Source organism: Phragmites australis, chromosome 12, assembly GCF_958298935.1.
Source record: "Phragmites australis chromosome 12, lpPhrAust1.1, whole genome shotgun sequence".
Taxonomy (NCBI): domain Eukaryota; kingdom Viridiplantae; phylum Streptophyta; class Magnoliopsida; order Poales; family Poaceae; genus Phragmites; species Phragmites australis.
In genome coordinates, this window is record NC_084932.1 from 16,301,815 (window position 1) to 16,315,917 (window position 14,103).

At 45.1% G+C, this 14,103-nt stretch overlaps 1 protein-coding gene across 1 annotated transcript in view; it reads left to right on the forward strand.

Annotated features, from left to right (window-relative positions):
- The first annotated feature begins 4,352 nt into the window (after positions 1–4,352).
- The window catches only part of LOC133886353 (uncharacterized), a 58,262-nt gene continuing 48,511 nt past the window's right edge, over positions 4,353–14,103 (forward strand). The window contains exons 1-3 of the mRNA XM_062326084.1: positions 4,353–4,431; positions 5,600–5,872; positions 6,510–6,686. Coding sequence (XP_062182068.1) covers positions 4,353–4,431; positions 5,600–5,872; positions 6,510–6,686 — 529 coding nt within the window. The remainder of the gene's footprint in view (positions 4,432–5,599; positions 5,873–6,509; positions 6,687–14,103) is intronic.

Sequence of the window (14,103 nt, forward strand, 5' to 3'; positions counted from 1 at the left end):
ACACCTGCATATGAACAAAATCAACAATCAATCCAAGCACAAGTTTCACAAACTTGACTCACGTCAATCCGCATAATGCGACTCACACGAGAATGTTACACATATCAAAACACTACTATAGAATTGGCCTTATGTAGGCCCATCGCTATCGGTTCCTAATAAGATGGCAATGATGGGCATCACTGCCGGTTCATAAAGCCGCACAGGAAGAATCTGTTTTCATGGATTATGAAGTGGTAGTGATAAGGGGAATAGCTACCGACCACTGGCTTGAGCTGACAATGATACTCAGCTCCATAATCACTACTGGCTGACTTCACCAGCCAGTAGTGATAATGGGATATCACTTTCGGCTGGTTATATGAGCCGACAATGATGCCTCGTCTATATAAAAGTGGGCTTCTCCTTCGCTAAGCCTGAGAACAACGTAGGAAAGCTCTATTCTTGCTCGATGATGGCCAGTTTTGGTCACCTAGTTCTTAGGGGCTTAAAATTTTGAGGAATCCTCAAGTCCTGGGTGTTCCAAGGTATGCAACTTCATCTCCAATCCATTTCTAGTTGAATTTTATTTGCTAAATTGCTTTAGATTTTGAAATGATGGAGATAAACCTATGACCATGATGTTTTAAGATATGTAGATGCAATTGTACCTTATTTATGATATGGAAGCTTCAATTAGTAGCTTATGATGGAAAATATCTTTATTATTGATTTACATTAGCTATAGGTATGAGCATATTTATTTTTGATTTTTAATGAATTGAAAAATTAGCCATAAAATTAAGGTATATAGCAAGCTCCAGTTATATTTTATATATTTTAATTAATTAGCAAGCTCTAATATAGAAACTATAGGTACGATCATATCTATTTTTGATTTTTAATGAATTAGAAAATTTAGCCATGACATTTACGTATGTAGCAAGCTCCAATTATATTTTTTATATTTTAATTAATTAGCATGCTCCAATATGGAAACTTTAGGTATGAGCGTATTTATTTTGATTTTTAATAAATTAGAAAATTTAGCCATGATATTTAGGTATGTAGCAAGATCCAATTATATTTTTTATATTTTATTTAATTAGCAAGCTTCAATATGGAAACTTTATGTATGAGTTGTCATGTTTAATGATGTTGAGGTATGAAATTACATATCGATGCCTTCTTTTCTATTTCTTTTGATTCTTCAAATGCAATGCTTCAAACACCGCACAAGTGCGATAATCCATGCGGCAATACATGCCATTCAAGAACAGATCATCGAGTTCATCATCGAACATGTTATCAACCCAATCGGTGAGTTTTATAAACCGATTGTGATGTTTTTAGGTGAGGGACTTTCAGATTATACCAAACTTTCTAGTAGAGAGTATGAGATAAGGAGGAAGTCCACAGAAACTTCGACAGCGTATATATGTTTAGATGACACCATATTTTCTCAATTTATGTATATATGTTTACTTGATTAAATATGTGTCTTATTGTATGCATGTATTGAGAGGGTGAAAGAGACGGAGGGGGTGGGAGGAGAGAGAGAGGAGAGGGAGGAGAGATAGAGAGAGGCAAAGCACTGTCGGCTCAAGGCTTCAGCCGGTAGTGATTCCCTGGGGATCACTGCCAGCTGAAAGCACTAGCCAGTAGTGACTCCATGGGAATCACTACCGGCTGAAGTCTTGAGTTGACAGTGATAACCACCTTCATTATCCGTGCCCCAGGCCAGCAGTGATAGTCAACTGCCCATTGCCCATTGTCGACTAGAAAATTACCAGTGCCGAGGGTTTACCAGCTAGCAGTGAACGGAGCTTTTGTAGTAGTGAAAACACAAATATCATCATGCTACTATGAGCATCATCATCACATGCTCATCGTCACATGCGCATCATCTAAAACTATGCTACCATGAGCATATCCAATAACATATTATCATTGCATGCATATTATCAATCACATGAAATGATAATTCACTTTGTGTCTTTTGCCAATTTCATAATAACTCCAAGCCAAGTTTTCAGCACATGATGTCACACTTTGTAATCAAAATGATTATGCTAACAGGGTAAGTAAACTAGTTCTTTCTTGTTATCGATTTCACAAAACAAAATTAAGAATGGATTTCAATTCTCCACCTATATATTGCTTTCACTCTCATGCTTAAAACAAACTGACATTCTCAATCATGGAATTGTGGTTGTAAAATATACTGACTGATGCAGAAGATATTGAATCTCATGGTTCAGTATTCAGTTTTCAATCTGTGGGGGGAGTGGTACCATGTTGGCCCTTGTTTGTTGACTTCGGTCACATCAACCAACCCTAAAGGCAAAGTAGTAAGACTAATGTCGCAATAGAGATCTTTCTATATGCTCTGCAAGGATTAGGTCGAATGTCGTACGACGAAGGACTGAAGGTCTGGGGATGCAAGCAACGATCCCAAAGGGAGCACATGAACAAAGGAACACTAAAGGGCAGAAGCGGTAGCGAAGCCCGACGAAGGCCGAAGCCCAGGTCGAGAGCAGAGAATGAAGTCCAAAGGATGAAGGGATATGATGAAGCCCAGAGGACAAAGGGATACGGCAAAGCCCAGAGGACGAAAGGATAAGTCGAAGCCAGAGGACGAAAGGATACGATGAAGCCTGAAGGACGAAGGGATGCAACAAAAAGACCTTCGGCAAGAGAATGAAGGCCTACCCCGAGAGGAACCTGCAGGTTAACAAGAGTCTTGCGAGAAGGTAACTAGCAAAAACTCGCTAGTAGCCCCGAAGGGAGATCCGACATGGGCCCCTTGGGATATGTGTTGGGCTTAGTTAGGTTAGGGCATTGTAAATGTACATTGACTGTAATACGCCAGGAATATTCTGGGATTATTCCTAGTGTCAAGTAGAATATTATTATGGATAAGGGACATAAGTGTAATAGTGATTTGGGTGGTTGAGGTATGGCAAATAAATACCCCCACCTAACTGATGTAATGTTAAGGGAATAATTATTACAACCACTGTTATGACCATGTTGTTCACTAAATTGTGATCAAGATCCCAACACAATCCAAATAGAGATTCTGTCTTTTGCTCCAGGACCTGAAGAGTTCATCTCAGACAAAATCTGGTCTCATAGGTCAACCGGTTGTCTAGTGGCATTTTAAATGTGAAGCCTACGGAATTTCCTGCCACTTCTGCTGGGGCTTTGCAGTCTTACAAGCTAGTCGCCAAGGCAATATCAGTCTGCCTTGAGGACAAATTGATACAAACAGTCAGGCAGGATATCCAAATCCCTGAGTCTAATTTGAAGATGAATATATTTTTTCTCACTTCATCTATGATAAAAAATGATTTGGAGATACAGAGGTGTCGAATATCTAACTATTGGGTATGTACGCATAAGGAGTACACTTATATGGATATACTGTGCACATACATAACAACTTCGGATACTATAGAACTGAATCTATGGTACCTGATACACCAAAAAATCTAGGAGATATATACTAGGAAGGTCTCGATTGGTTACCCAATTCGAGAACGACTAGTATCCTAGTTGGATTCAACTGCTTTGTCATGGTAGACAAGATGAAAGATTCCCTATCAACTACACCTAGATAGGAGGCATCATATCAACTCTATAAAGCAGGAACCCAGACCCTTGGGGAGAAAAGAGGAATCTGCAAGTTGACGCAAGCACCAAGACCATAGGAGATACTCGATGATATCATCCTTAGTTTAGCTTAGATCCAATCTATTCCCTGTAATAGGTATAGACATATTGCTTGTACTCGAGAGAATATATACACATCACCATCCATACCGGACGTAGGGTATTACTCTAATAGGGGCCTAAACTTGTCTAAATCGCATGTCCCGATTCATGTTCAATCCCTCATCTATAAGGTACCTCAACCAATTACGAACATATTGTTAGGAATTAATTTTTTATAGTTGGCGCACCAGGTAGGGGTCTTCTTCTGCTTTTTAGGATTGATCATGTCTCAAGTTCACATATGCGCTGGTTTATCCGATGATGGTTTCTACGACCACTTCGAGCCAGTGGAAGTCATCTACTCATCATCTCCTGCCGGATCTGAGATCCTCTTCGAAGCTATGGTTTTTCACTAGGACAATCAAGGTGGACTGACCCACACTGTTATTCTCAAGTCCAACCCATTGGACGCATATAGTGAGGTGGGACATCTCGACTGGGATCCTAAGGAGTCTAACATTCCCCAATGCATTGACACTAATAGCAAGGATGAGGATCAAGAGAGTGGAAACGAGAACTCAGTTGATAGCCAGAGTAACCGAACGAATCGATTCATTTTCATAGCTCGAGGAGTCAGAACCGCACCCGATGACCCGATGGCGGTGGATCAAAATGCTACAGAGAACAATAGCGCAGAGATCCCCACAGACCTAGCAGCGGTATCCACCACCCACGGTACCGGTGTCATTGGAAATATACCACTAGGAACATCTGTGGTTGGTACCTAGTTAGCTACTAATACTACTGGTCATCGATGGATCGCATGAGGTCAGGTGCCCTCTGGTCTTCAATGACGACTTCAGGTGGGTACCCCTTCACTAGCATCGGTCTCGAGATCAAGGAACGTATACTCTCAGGACAACTATCACGAGGCTTCATCAACTCAGCCACAACCAAGCCTCGCTAGTGGTGTCTTCAGTACTCAAGAGGCTAAGGTGCAGGGCACTCATCTAATTCTAAGATCCTTCCACGAGTTGGATTCAGTGAATCCTTTAACCCCGATGCTCAATCAAGTGAAGACTTTACTAGATGTGGCTCAGATCTAGGCTGCTCGAGTAAACAACCCTGAGAGTTCTAGGCACCCAAGTCGGCAAGGTGCTAATTTGAGGAGCCACGGACGTGGACATCCATGAGTTGAGAATTCCATATGGGAACCTTGGGCGGGGTCGAGCATAGTCCCGCGGGCCAGGATATAATGCACTATTCATAGGCGCAGGAACCAAGAAGACCTAAGAAACCACATCTATCATGATCAACACGATCTACAGAGAGTGACAGACAACCATCATGAGGAAAGCTATGAGGACCTACGCTATAATGAGCGCAGATTTCCAGGACAGGACAATCGACGTGACTCCCCAATTCGAAGGAACATGCGTGATAGTCCTCCTTCACCTCCTGAACAATTTGATGGGGTTTGCAAAGCCTTCACACCTGAGCTCCGGTCGATGCGGTCGCCCAATAAGTTCAAAGCGGGTCCGATCCAAAAATATGACAGAAAGCTCAATCCCATTGAGTGGTTACAGATCTATACCAAGTTTATTCAAGCGGCGGGCGGTAACAACAAGGTGATGGACAACTATCTGCTGACCGTGCTGGATGGGCCAGCACGCTCTTGGTTGTTAAACTTTCCTCCCAACTCGATCCGATCATGGGCCAAGCTAAAGGTGTTCATCGCCAACTTCTAGGGAACATTCGAGCACCCAGGAACAGAGAACGATCTCCACCAGCTGAACCAAGACAAAGACAAATCTCTTCGAGACTTCATCCGAAGGTTCAACAGTAGGCACAACACAATCTCGGACATCTCTGATGAGCCAGTCATTATTGCCTTTTATGCAAGGCATCAAGGACATAGATTTGGTCAGCAAGTTAGCCACTAGAAAGATCCAAATGATCAAAGAGCTCTTCGAGTTGGCTAACAAGTCTACAAAGTATGCTGAAGCTCAGGAACATGCCAAAAACCCTCAGCCTAGCAAGGATAATCCTGAGTCCTCAGCAAATGGGGGGAAGAAGAATAAACCTGGTGACAAGCACGAAGGTCTAGACACGACTGTAGCTACGGCCAATAGGAGCAAGTCGCGCAACACCGGGGATAACAAAGGCCTGAGCCAAGGTGGTGGAAAGTGGTGTCCTATCCATCGGACTAGCCAACAAGACTAAGAGTGTCATGTCATTAAAAAGAAGGTTGATGATAAGCTCAAGGTTGATGTTGCTGAATATCACAACAAACAAGCCAAGCCGGATGCTAAAGATGATGAACCCGAATTTCACAGGGCCGATTAGAGCTTGGCAAACATCTTTGGAGGATCTACCGCATACGAGTCCAAGAGACAGTACAAAGCGATTGGGAGAGAGGTCAACCTGGCTCTAACAGAGCCTACAATACCTCAAGTGGTCAGAGGTACCGATCACCTTTAACAAGGTTGACCACCTATCTACAGTTCGACACCCTGGTCGATACCCGGTCGTGGTCGAACCTATTATCCTTAACATCATGATACATCGAACATTGGTTGATGGGGGTAGTTCACTTAGTCTCATATTTGCCAAGACGTTAGACAAGATGTGAATTTCATGGTCGGAGCTCAAGGCAGGAGTTGAGCCTTTTCATGGTATAACCCCAAATTCATCCAATATACCCCTTGGACAGATCGAGCTACTAGTCATGTTCAGAGAGCCTGACATCTTTCGTACAGAGAAATTAACCTTTGATGTTGTGGACTTTGAGATGGCTTACAATGTGATTCTAGGCTGCCCAATGCTAGGCAAGTTCGTGGCAGTGGTGCACTACGCGTATCAAACACTCAAGATTCTAGGCTCCAATGGGTTCATAATTGTCAATGGGGATCAGCGTGCAATGGTCAAGTGCAATAAGCAGAGCTTGGATATGGTCGAGCACTTCTACTGGGAGATAACTACTTCAAAAGGTACGGAGTCTAAGAGCTAGAAGCATGAAGCCGTTGTTGAGGTTGAGGATTCTAAGTTCTTAAGTCTTGCTGGCACTTCTAAGTTCAACGAGGCCACCAAAGGAGATTATAACGATAGAGCCAGGGACAAGAAGATTGATGATGGTGCCAAGGCAATACCCCTCGACCCATCTGAATCAGCCAAGGTGGTCAAGATAGGGGTTGACCTTAATTCCAAATAGAAACTCGAGCTCATCACTTTCCTTCGGGTGAATCGAGATATGTTTGCATGTATGCCCAGGGTCCCTAGGGAGGTTGACTGAGCATCGACTAGCTGTCAAACTCAACGAAAAACAACAAAGGTTTGCAGAGGATAGGAAGCAAGCTGTCCGGGAGGAGGTTGGCAAACTCCTAAAAGCGGACTTCATTCGAGAGGTTTGTCATCCAATGTGGCTCGCAAATCCTATCCTCGTGAAGAAACCCAATGGCAGGTGGAGAATGAGTGTCGACTTTACCGAGCTCAACAAAGCCTATCCCAAGGATCCTTTTCCTCTTCCTCACATTGATCAGATCGTCGACTCTACGATGGGTTGTGCCTTACTGTGTTTACTAGATGCCTATTCGGGGTACCACCAAATTAGCATGGGGGTGGAGGATGAGGAGAAATTTGCTTTTGTTACTCCCTTCGTGCCTTCGTGCCGCACTTCTTTGTCCCCTTCGTAGGAGATGGCCAATTTTTCGAATGACCGAGGTACCGAGCCTTCCCATAGATCATAGCCGGTTTTGTTCCTTCCAGAGGAGAGGTGGCCTCAGGAATCTGGTAGTGGTAGACACATAGGGTAACTAAGGGGGGCCGGGTGAAGTAGTGGCAACCTCGTCGTTCCCGGTCATCGTGTACTCCTCGGGTTTGGCGTTGGTAGGGCCTCCTTCTAAATTTGTTCCAGATTTTTGACCCAACGAACTCCATCTGGAACCTTCGGGGATAAGCTCCGGAGGTGGTCCGCGACCCTTCGGGTTCTTAGCTGCTGCCCGGCTTCGGAGGCAATCCGTCTAAAGCCTGGCGACAGTGTGTCAGAGGCAAAGTGAAGGCTAGACACGAGAGGTGGTTCTCGACCCCCTCGGCCCTTAGCCACTGTTCGGCTCCGGAGGTAATCCATCCGGAGCCTGGCGACAGCGTGTCAAAGGCGAAGCTGAAGGCCAGATGGGAGAGGTGTTCCTCGACCCCCTCATCCTTTAGCCACTGCCCGACTCTAGAGGTAATCCATCCGGAGTCTGGTGACGGACTGCCAGAGGCGAAGCCGAAGGCCGGACAGGAGAGGTGGTCCTCGAACCCCTCAGCCCTTAGCTGCAATTCAGCTCCGGAGGTAATCCATCCGGAGCCTGGCGACGGCGTGTCAGAGGAGAAGCCGAAGGCCAGACAAGAGAGGTGTTCCTCAAACCCCTCGTCCCTTAGCCGTCTCCTGGCTCCAGAGGTAATTCGTCTGGAGCTTGGCAACGGCGTGCCAGAAGCTGCTGCCCCTGCAACAAACATTTGGAGATTCCATACTATTTCCCGTGCTACGCAGAGTGGGCTTTTACTTAATATTAGCATAATCTTTATAAACGACATATGAATCGTGTCTTAGATGAGACTGTAGGGTAAATGACTTCACCTTTTACCATAGGTGTTTGAGTTACACGGGCCATACCTCTTCCTACGGGGAGGGGGATCTATAGCCCTTTACACGGGCCATACCTCTTCCTACGGGGAGGGGGATCTATAGCCCTTTGATCACTTGGCTGTGTCTTTCAGAGGCTAGTGGGTTTCTCACTTCTGCGGTACGGAGGAATTTGCCTTCAAGATGCCGGGGGGGGGGGGGTTGTTCGATCGGTCTTTTTAGAACTTCTCTGTTTGGCGGAGGTTTTTTGGAAGACATCCCCATTCGTGGGGTTTTTTTGAAGACTCTTCATCCTGCAGAGGTTTTTACAAGGCTCTCCGTACTGTGGAGGTTTTGGAATTTTCTCTGTTTTGGTGGAGGTTTGGTAAGGCTCTCTGTTTTGGTAGAGGTTTTTGTAAGACGCTCTGTCTCGCAGAGGTTTTTGGATGTCTCTCCATTTTTGTCGGAGGCTTTGTAAGATTCTCCGTTTTTATCGAAGCTTTTGCAGGACTCTACATTTTTGCTGGAGGTTTTGTAGGGCTCTCCGTTTTTGTCGGAGGTTTTGTAGGACTCTCCGTTTTTGTTGGAGGTTTTGTAGGATTCTCCATTTTTGCCGGTGGTTTGGTAAGATTCCCGTTTTTGTCGGAGGTTTTGTAAGACTCTCTGTTCTTGCTGGAGGTTTTGTAGGTCTCTCCGTTTTTGCTAGAGGTTTTGTAGGTCTCTCCGTTTTTATCGGAGATTTGGTAGGTCTCTGCCACGTCCCAATTTCTTAATCACACATTTAATCAAAATGATGCTTCTTAAGCATTATGTTTAAATTTTACGTAATGGTAATTCGGAGCGCTAATGCACTTCATTAATAATCATTTGGATAAGAGGGAAAGTTGGGGGTGAAAATAATGGAAAATGCATTGAAAATACCCATTTTCTCTACCATGTGGGCCCCACATGTGGCCCCACTCCTCACCCACTCCCTCTCTCAAGTGGGCAGCACCCCACCTGCTCTCTCTCTCTCTCTCCCCCCCCTCCCACACTCCACCACATCCTCACCAAGTGCAGCTCACAGCTGTAGCTCTCCCTCCCTCTCTCACTTAAGCTCAAGCTCTCTCTCTCTCTCTCTCTCCCTTTCTTCCCAAAATCTGAGCTCAAGTGGAGGATTCAAGGTATGCATGTAGTACCATTGCATTCTCTAGCTCATAAGCTAGTCATCTATCCAATCCATTTTTCGTTTTCGTGGAAGAATCGAGTAGTTCTTAAAGTTCTTGGCATTCTTGAGCTTTTTGGAGCAAAAATGGAGTTTTGGTCGAATCTGAGCTCTAGAGTCGTGTTGGTAGTTGATGAGAAAGTTCTAGTACCCTTGGACTATCCCTGACATGTTCCATTTAGGTTTGGAAAAGATCGCAACTCGAATCAACCAAAAATCCACTCGAGAACAGCTTTTTTGGGCTAACTCGGATACTCCGGACTCACCCAAATACTCCGGTAGAATGTTTCTAATGAATTGTGTTCAAAATTGGTTAGGGTTTAGGGTGTGAGTTTGGTTTAGGATCCCTTGGATAGGGCATGTACACATTTGTGTAGCACATATTTGTAAAAATGAGTCAAAACACCTATGTGGAAAAATCGTGAAGAAACCAAGTCTATATCGCTCGGATTATCCGGCCAAGCCCGGAGACTCTGGGTAGTTATGTGATCGTGTAGCCGAGAGCTTCGTTCAGAACCTCACTCGGAGTGTCCGGCACATCCCGGATAGTCCGGACCAACCCGGAGGTTCTGAGTCAAGTTAAAATAATGCTAATCGAGAGCCTTTCCCGGAGGATGGCCCGAAGACTCCGGAACCCGGATAACTCGGATTCACCTGGATACTTCGGGCCAGTCAAATAAAAAGTAGTAACCGAGCATCTCTTCCAAAGAGTCACCCGGAGGGTCCGAGCCCGGATACTCTGAACCAGTCCGGATACTTTGGATGGCTGTTATTTTCCGGTTTTCGTTTAGATTGTTTAATATTGCATTGATTCGTATATCTTATACTTCTAGCATGTTGTTAAGCATTGTGGCATGCATTGTTGCACTTTATTCATACTCATGACATTGCACGCGTTATTTTTTTTAGAGGATGTTGAGCCGGTGATCCAGGAGAGCGAGGAAAACTTTGGGCAGCCACCTGAATAGCAAGGCAAGCATCTAACATATTGCACGCTATCAGTTGAATTAAATGAAGTCTAAATATTGATAAACTATGCTTATGTATAGGTTTGCATGTATAGGGAGTTGATGTCGGGAACAAATGGGTAGAACCTACGTCAATTGCATTCTTCTACCTTGATGACTTGTTCATCCACGTTTCTTGTAGCTTTGAGATGATGTTATGTCTAGGTACAAGTTCGACTTATATGCTTAGCCATGCTTAGGTCTTTCGGTAGAAGTCAAACGATGACGTACGTTTTCCGTTGTTCGTGAGCATAGGATTTACTTTGTCGCACAAATACATGGTTGAGGGTGTTATGGTTGGTTGAGTGGTGAGTATGAGACGAGATGTGGGCGGTGTTAGGGGTGTCATCTGATAGGTGTAGAGTGCCCGATCTTTCGGCGAGTGATGATAATTTCGATTAGTGGTCGTCGACCCTCACGATCCGACTACGACGAGCAAGCCCGAAGCGCCAATGCAATCGCTGAACCAACTTCCGATGGATATTAACCTTGCGGTAAACAAGATCAACCTGATCACGAGGATCAATTCTTGCAAGCAATCGAAGAACGAGCAAGAATTAGAGGCGAGCAATCTGATGTATTGCACGAAGGTGGAGTTCTGAATTCACGTTGAAGGACGGATTGTAGCTAGGCTATCAATTAAACAAAACTCAAGTAAAATAGGGGGCGCAGCCCCTGGTTTTATAGGGTGGAAAAGAGGGGGCGCAGCCCCTAGGGCCGGCTAGGAGAGGGAGAGGCACGCACCCCTAGGGGCGCCCTCCTTTGGGCCGCCTTGGCCAGATTGGCCCAAGTTGGTCCACATCAGTCTTTAGGTCTTCTGTTGGTCAAACTGAGCTTCTGGGCCTTCATTCTTCAGCACCAAAACAATCTTTAATTCTCGTGCACGGGCCCGAGTCATTGGCCTAGCTGGTGGCGCCTGGATTGATGGAGATGGCGTGTGGACTTGGGCTGATGGAGATGGCACCTGGGCTGGAGTGGATGGCGTCTGGGCTGATATATAGGTGTCGATGTCCTCATCATCATCTTCCCTCAAGGAAAGTCCGGGGGCAGTTCGGGAAGGGTACCCGGACACCGTAGGCTGCTTGAATCATTTAAGGCCGTCTGTCAGTACAGTTGTCTTTAGCACTTACCTTACTCACCACATGCTGATCTAATGGTAAGACGAGCCGAATACCTTCGTAGCTGTGGCTTTGTGGGGCCTGAACATCGACGGTGTGAGCGTGCGGGCTTGTAAGTGGTACTAGTTTGGTTCGGGAGTAGTTCTAATACCGCCGCGTTGAGCGATGCATGCCGCACACGGTTGGGGCTAGATGGGAAAGGTTGACACGGGTACCCCCTTATGTGTACTTTAGTTGGTGGCACAAGCCGTATGGTCCCCGAGTCGTGTGGGTCCAGGAGTATTCCCTTGCAGGGTGTAAAAACAGTTCGAACTGCCACGCTCTCGGTCATGAGCATGCTATGGTTTCATTTGTATCGGTCATAGAGTTCTCACTTGTGGATGATGGTTCAGATATGTGGTTCATGGTTCGGATATGTGTGAGGTGGTCGAGATGGCACTTGTTATACATTGATACTATTGTGGTTACAGTTGCATATGATCAATTGGTAGTTGCAGGGTAATTTCATATATGTTGGTTAAGTTAGTTGCTCACACATATATCTAGGTTGCTTACTGCTTTAATTAACTTAACTGCAAGTTTATATTTTTGCAAACAGCTCAATGCATATCCTTAGAGTCGGGATATTATATATCCATATTGTGTAGGTCTTGCGAGTACCTTCGTACTTAGGGTGCTGCCCATAAGTTGATGTAGGTACTCCGGCTGCTGAGGAAGGGACTGTGTTTGGCTACTTTGTGCCTGCCGATCAGGGTGGTAGGCAGGAGTAGTTCATCCTACTCCGAAGCTTGAGCTTTTGGAGTGGAGCCTAAGGGCATGTGGCTCCACTCTCTTTTGTTGTCTAGTTTATTCTTTCCACTGCGTAGATCTTTGGATAGTTAGGAGTTGATGGATTTTTGTCTCCTCCTAGCTCGCTTTTGTTATAAATTGTTGGAATTAGTTGTCTGCTTAATTTTTGTAATATAAATGTTTATTACTTGGTCTTTATTAAGCTATGTTATGATGTACTATGTTGGAGGCATGTGTTCCGATCCTTGGGCACAAAACACGTGTCGAGACTACTGGAACAGGATTCTGGTTAATCATCGAGGTTGGATCATGAATAATGATCCTCTTGATGATTAATTAGAATATTGTTTGGATGGTTCCTCACAGTCTCTCCATTTTTGCCGGAGGTTTTATAAGTCTCTCCGTTTTTGTTAGAGATTTTGTAAGTCTCTCCATTTTTATCAGAGGTTTTGTAAGTCTCTCTGTTTTTGTTGGAGGTTATTTAGGACTCCGTTTTTGCCAGAGGTTTGGTAAGATTTTCCGTTTTTGTCGGAGGTTTTGTATCCCTTTTTGCATGTATTAGTGCCGAAGGCTCTACACACTATCGGAGCTACGCAATACCTTCTAGCAAACCTAGGTAGTCTTGCCTTCTAGGTGACTTAGGCATGCTACACCCGTGGTGTGTAGGCTTGTCGTGCTCTCGAGGAAATGCCCTGGGTGCACCGCAACACTGTCCACCAAGGGTCTGCCCTGGCGTGTGGCATTTATACGACCGAAGCTATGCAATACCTTCTAGGAAACCTAGGCTTGATGCCTTCGTGGTGACCTAGGCATGCTACGCTCGCGGTATATAAGCATATCATGCAACGAGGATTTCTTGCGACAGTATTCCTCAGAGCACCATATCCTCACATCAAGGTCATCCCTTGATATGCAGTGTCCTCAATACTGAGGTTACGTAATGCCTTCCAGGACACCCTAGCATAATCTGCCCTCTGGGCGACCTAAGCACATTATGCTGCTGCAGGTGTGTGGGCTCCACTGCCTACCAGTGCAAAGCCTACCCTCCAGGAAATCTTTTCACGTGACTTTAGGTTTAGGCAAGCAATGCTTACAGGTGCGTGGGCATGTCACGCCCCCCCCCCCCCCGAAGATATCTTTCGGGGGTGCCGCAACTACATTACCAAGGAAGTCCCTTAATAACCCGCATCTACACTCTGTCGAAGCTATGCAACGTCTTCCAGGAAACCTAGGCTTGATGCCTTCGTGTTGATCTAGGCTTGCTATGCTGGAGGTGTGTAGGCATGTCATGCAACGAGGATTCCTTGTGATAGCATTCCTCAGAGCACCGCATCTTCGCCTTTGAGGACATCCCCTGGGCGTGGCTTCAAAACTACTGAGGCTATGTAATGCCTTTGAGGACACCTTAGCATACTCTGCTCTCTAGGTGACCTAGGCATGCGGCGCGGCTGTAGGCATGGGTTTTTGCATGGTTATGTACTAGTTAAGTTTTGCAGTCTATTGTTAGCACTAAGCAGCTAATTGCAGTGTAAGACATAGCTAGGTTAGATGACTATTCATAACTCATGTCAAATGAAGATGTAACTTAAGTTCTACTGCTTATTGCTAAACAGGGATATAATTTAGATTTACCATTTCTACATAGGGCTATCTGTTGTAAAAACTTCTACCAGTAAAGTTGGT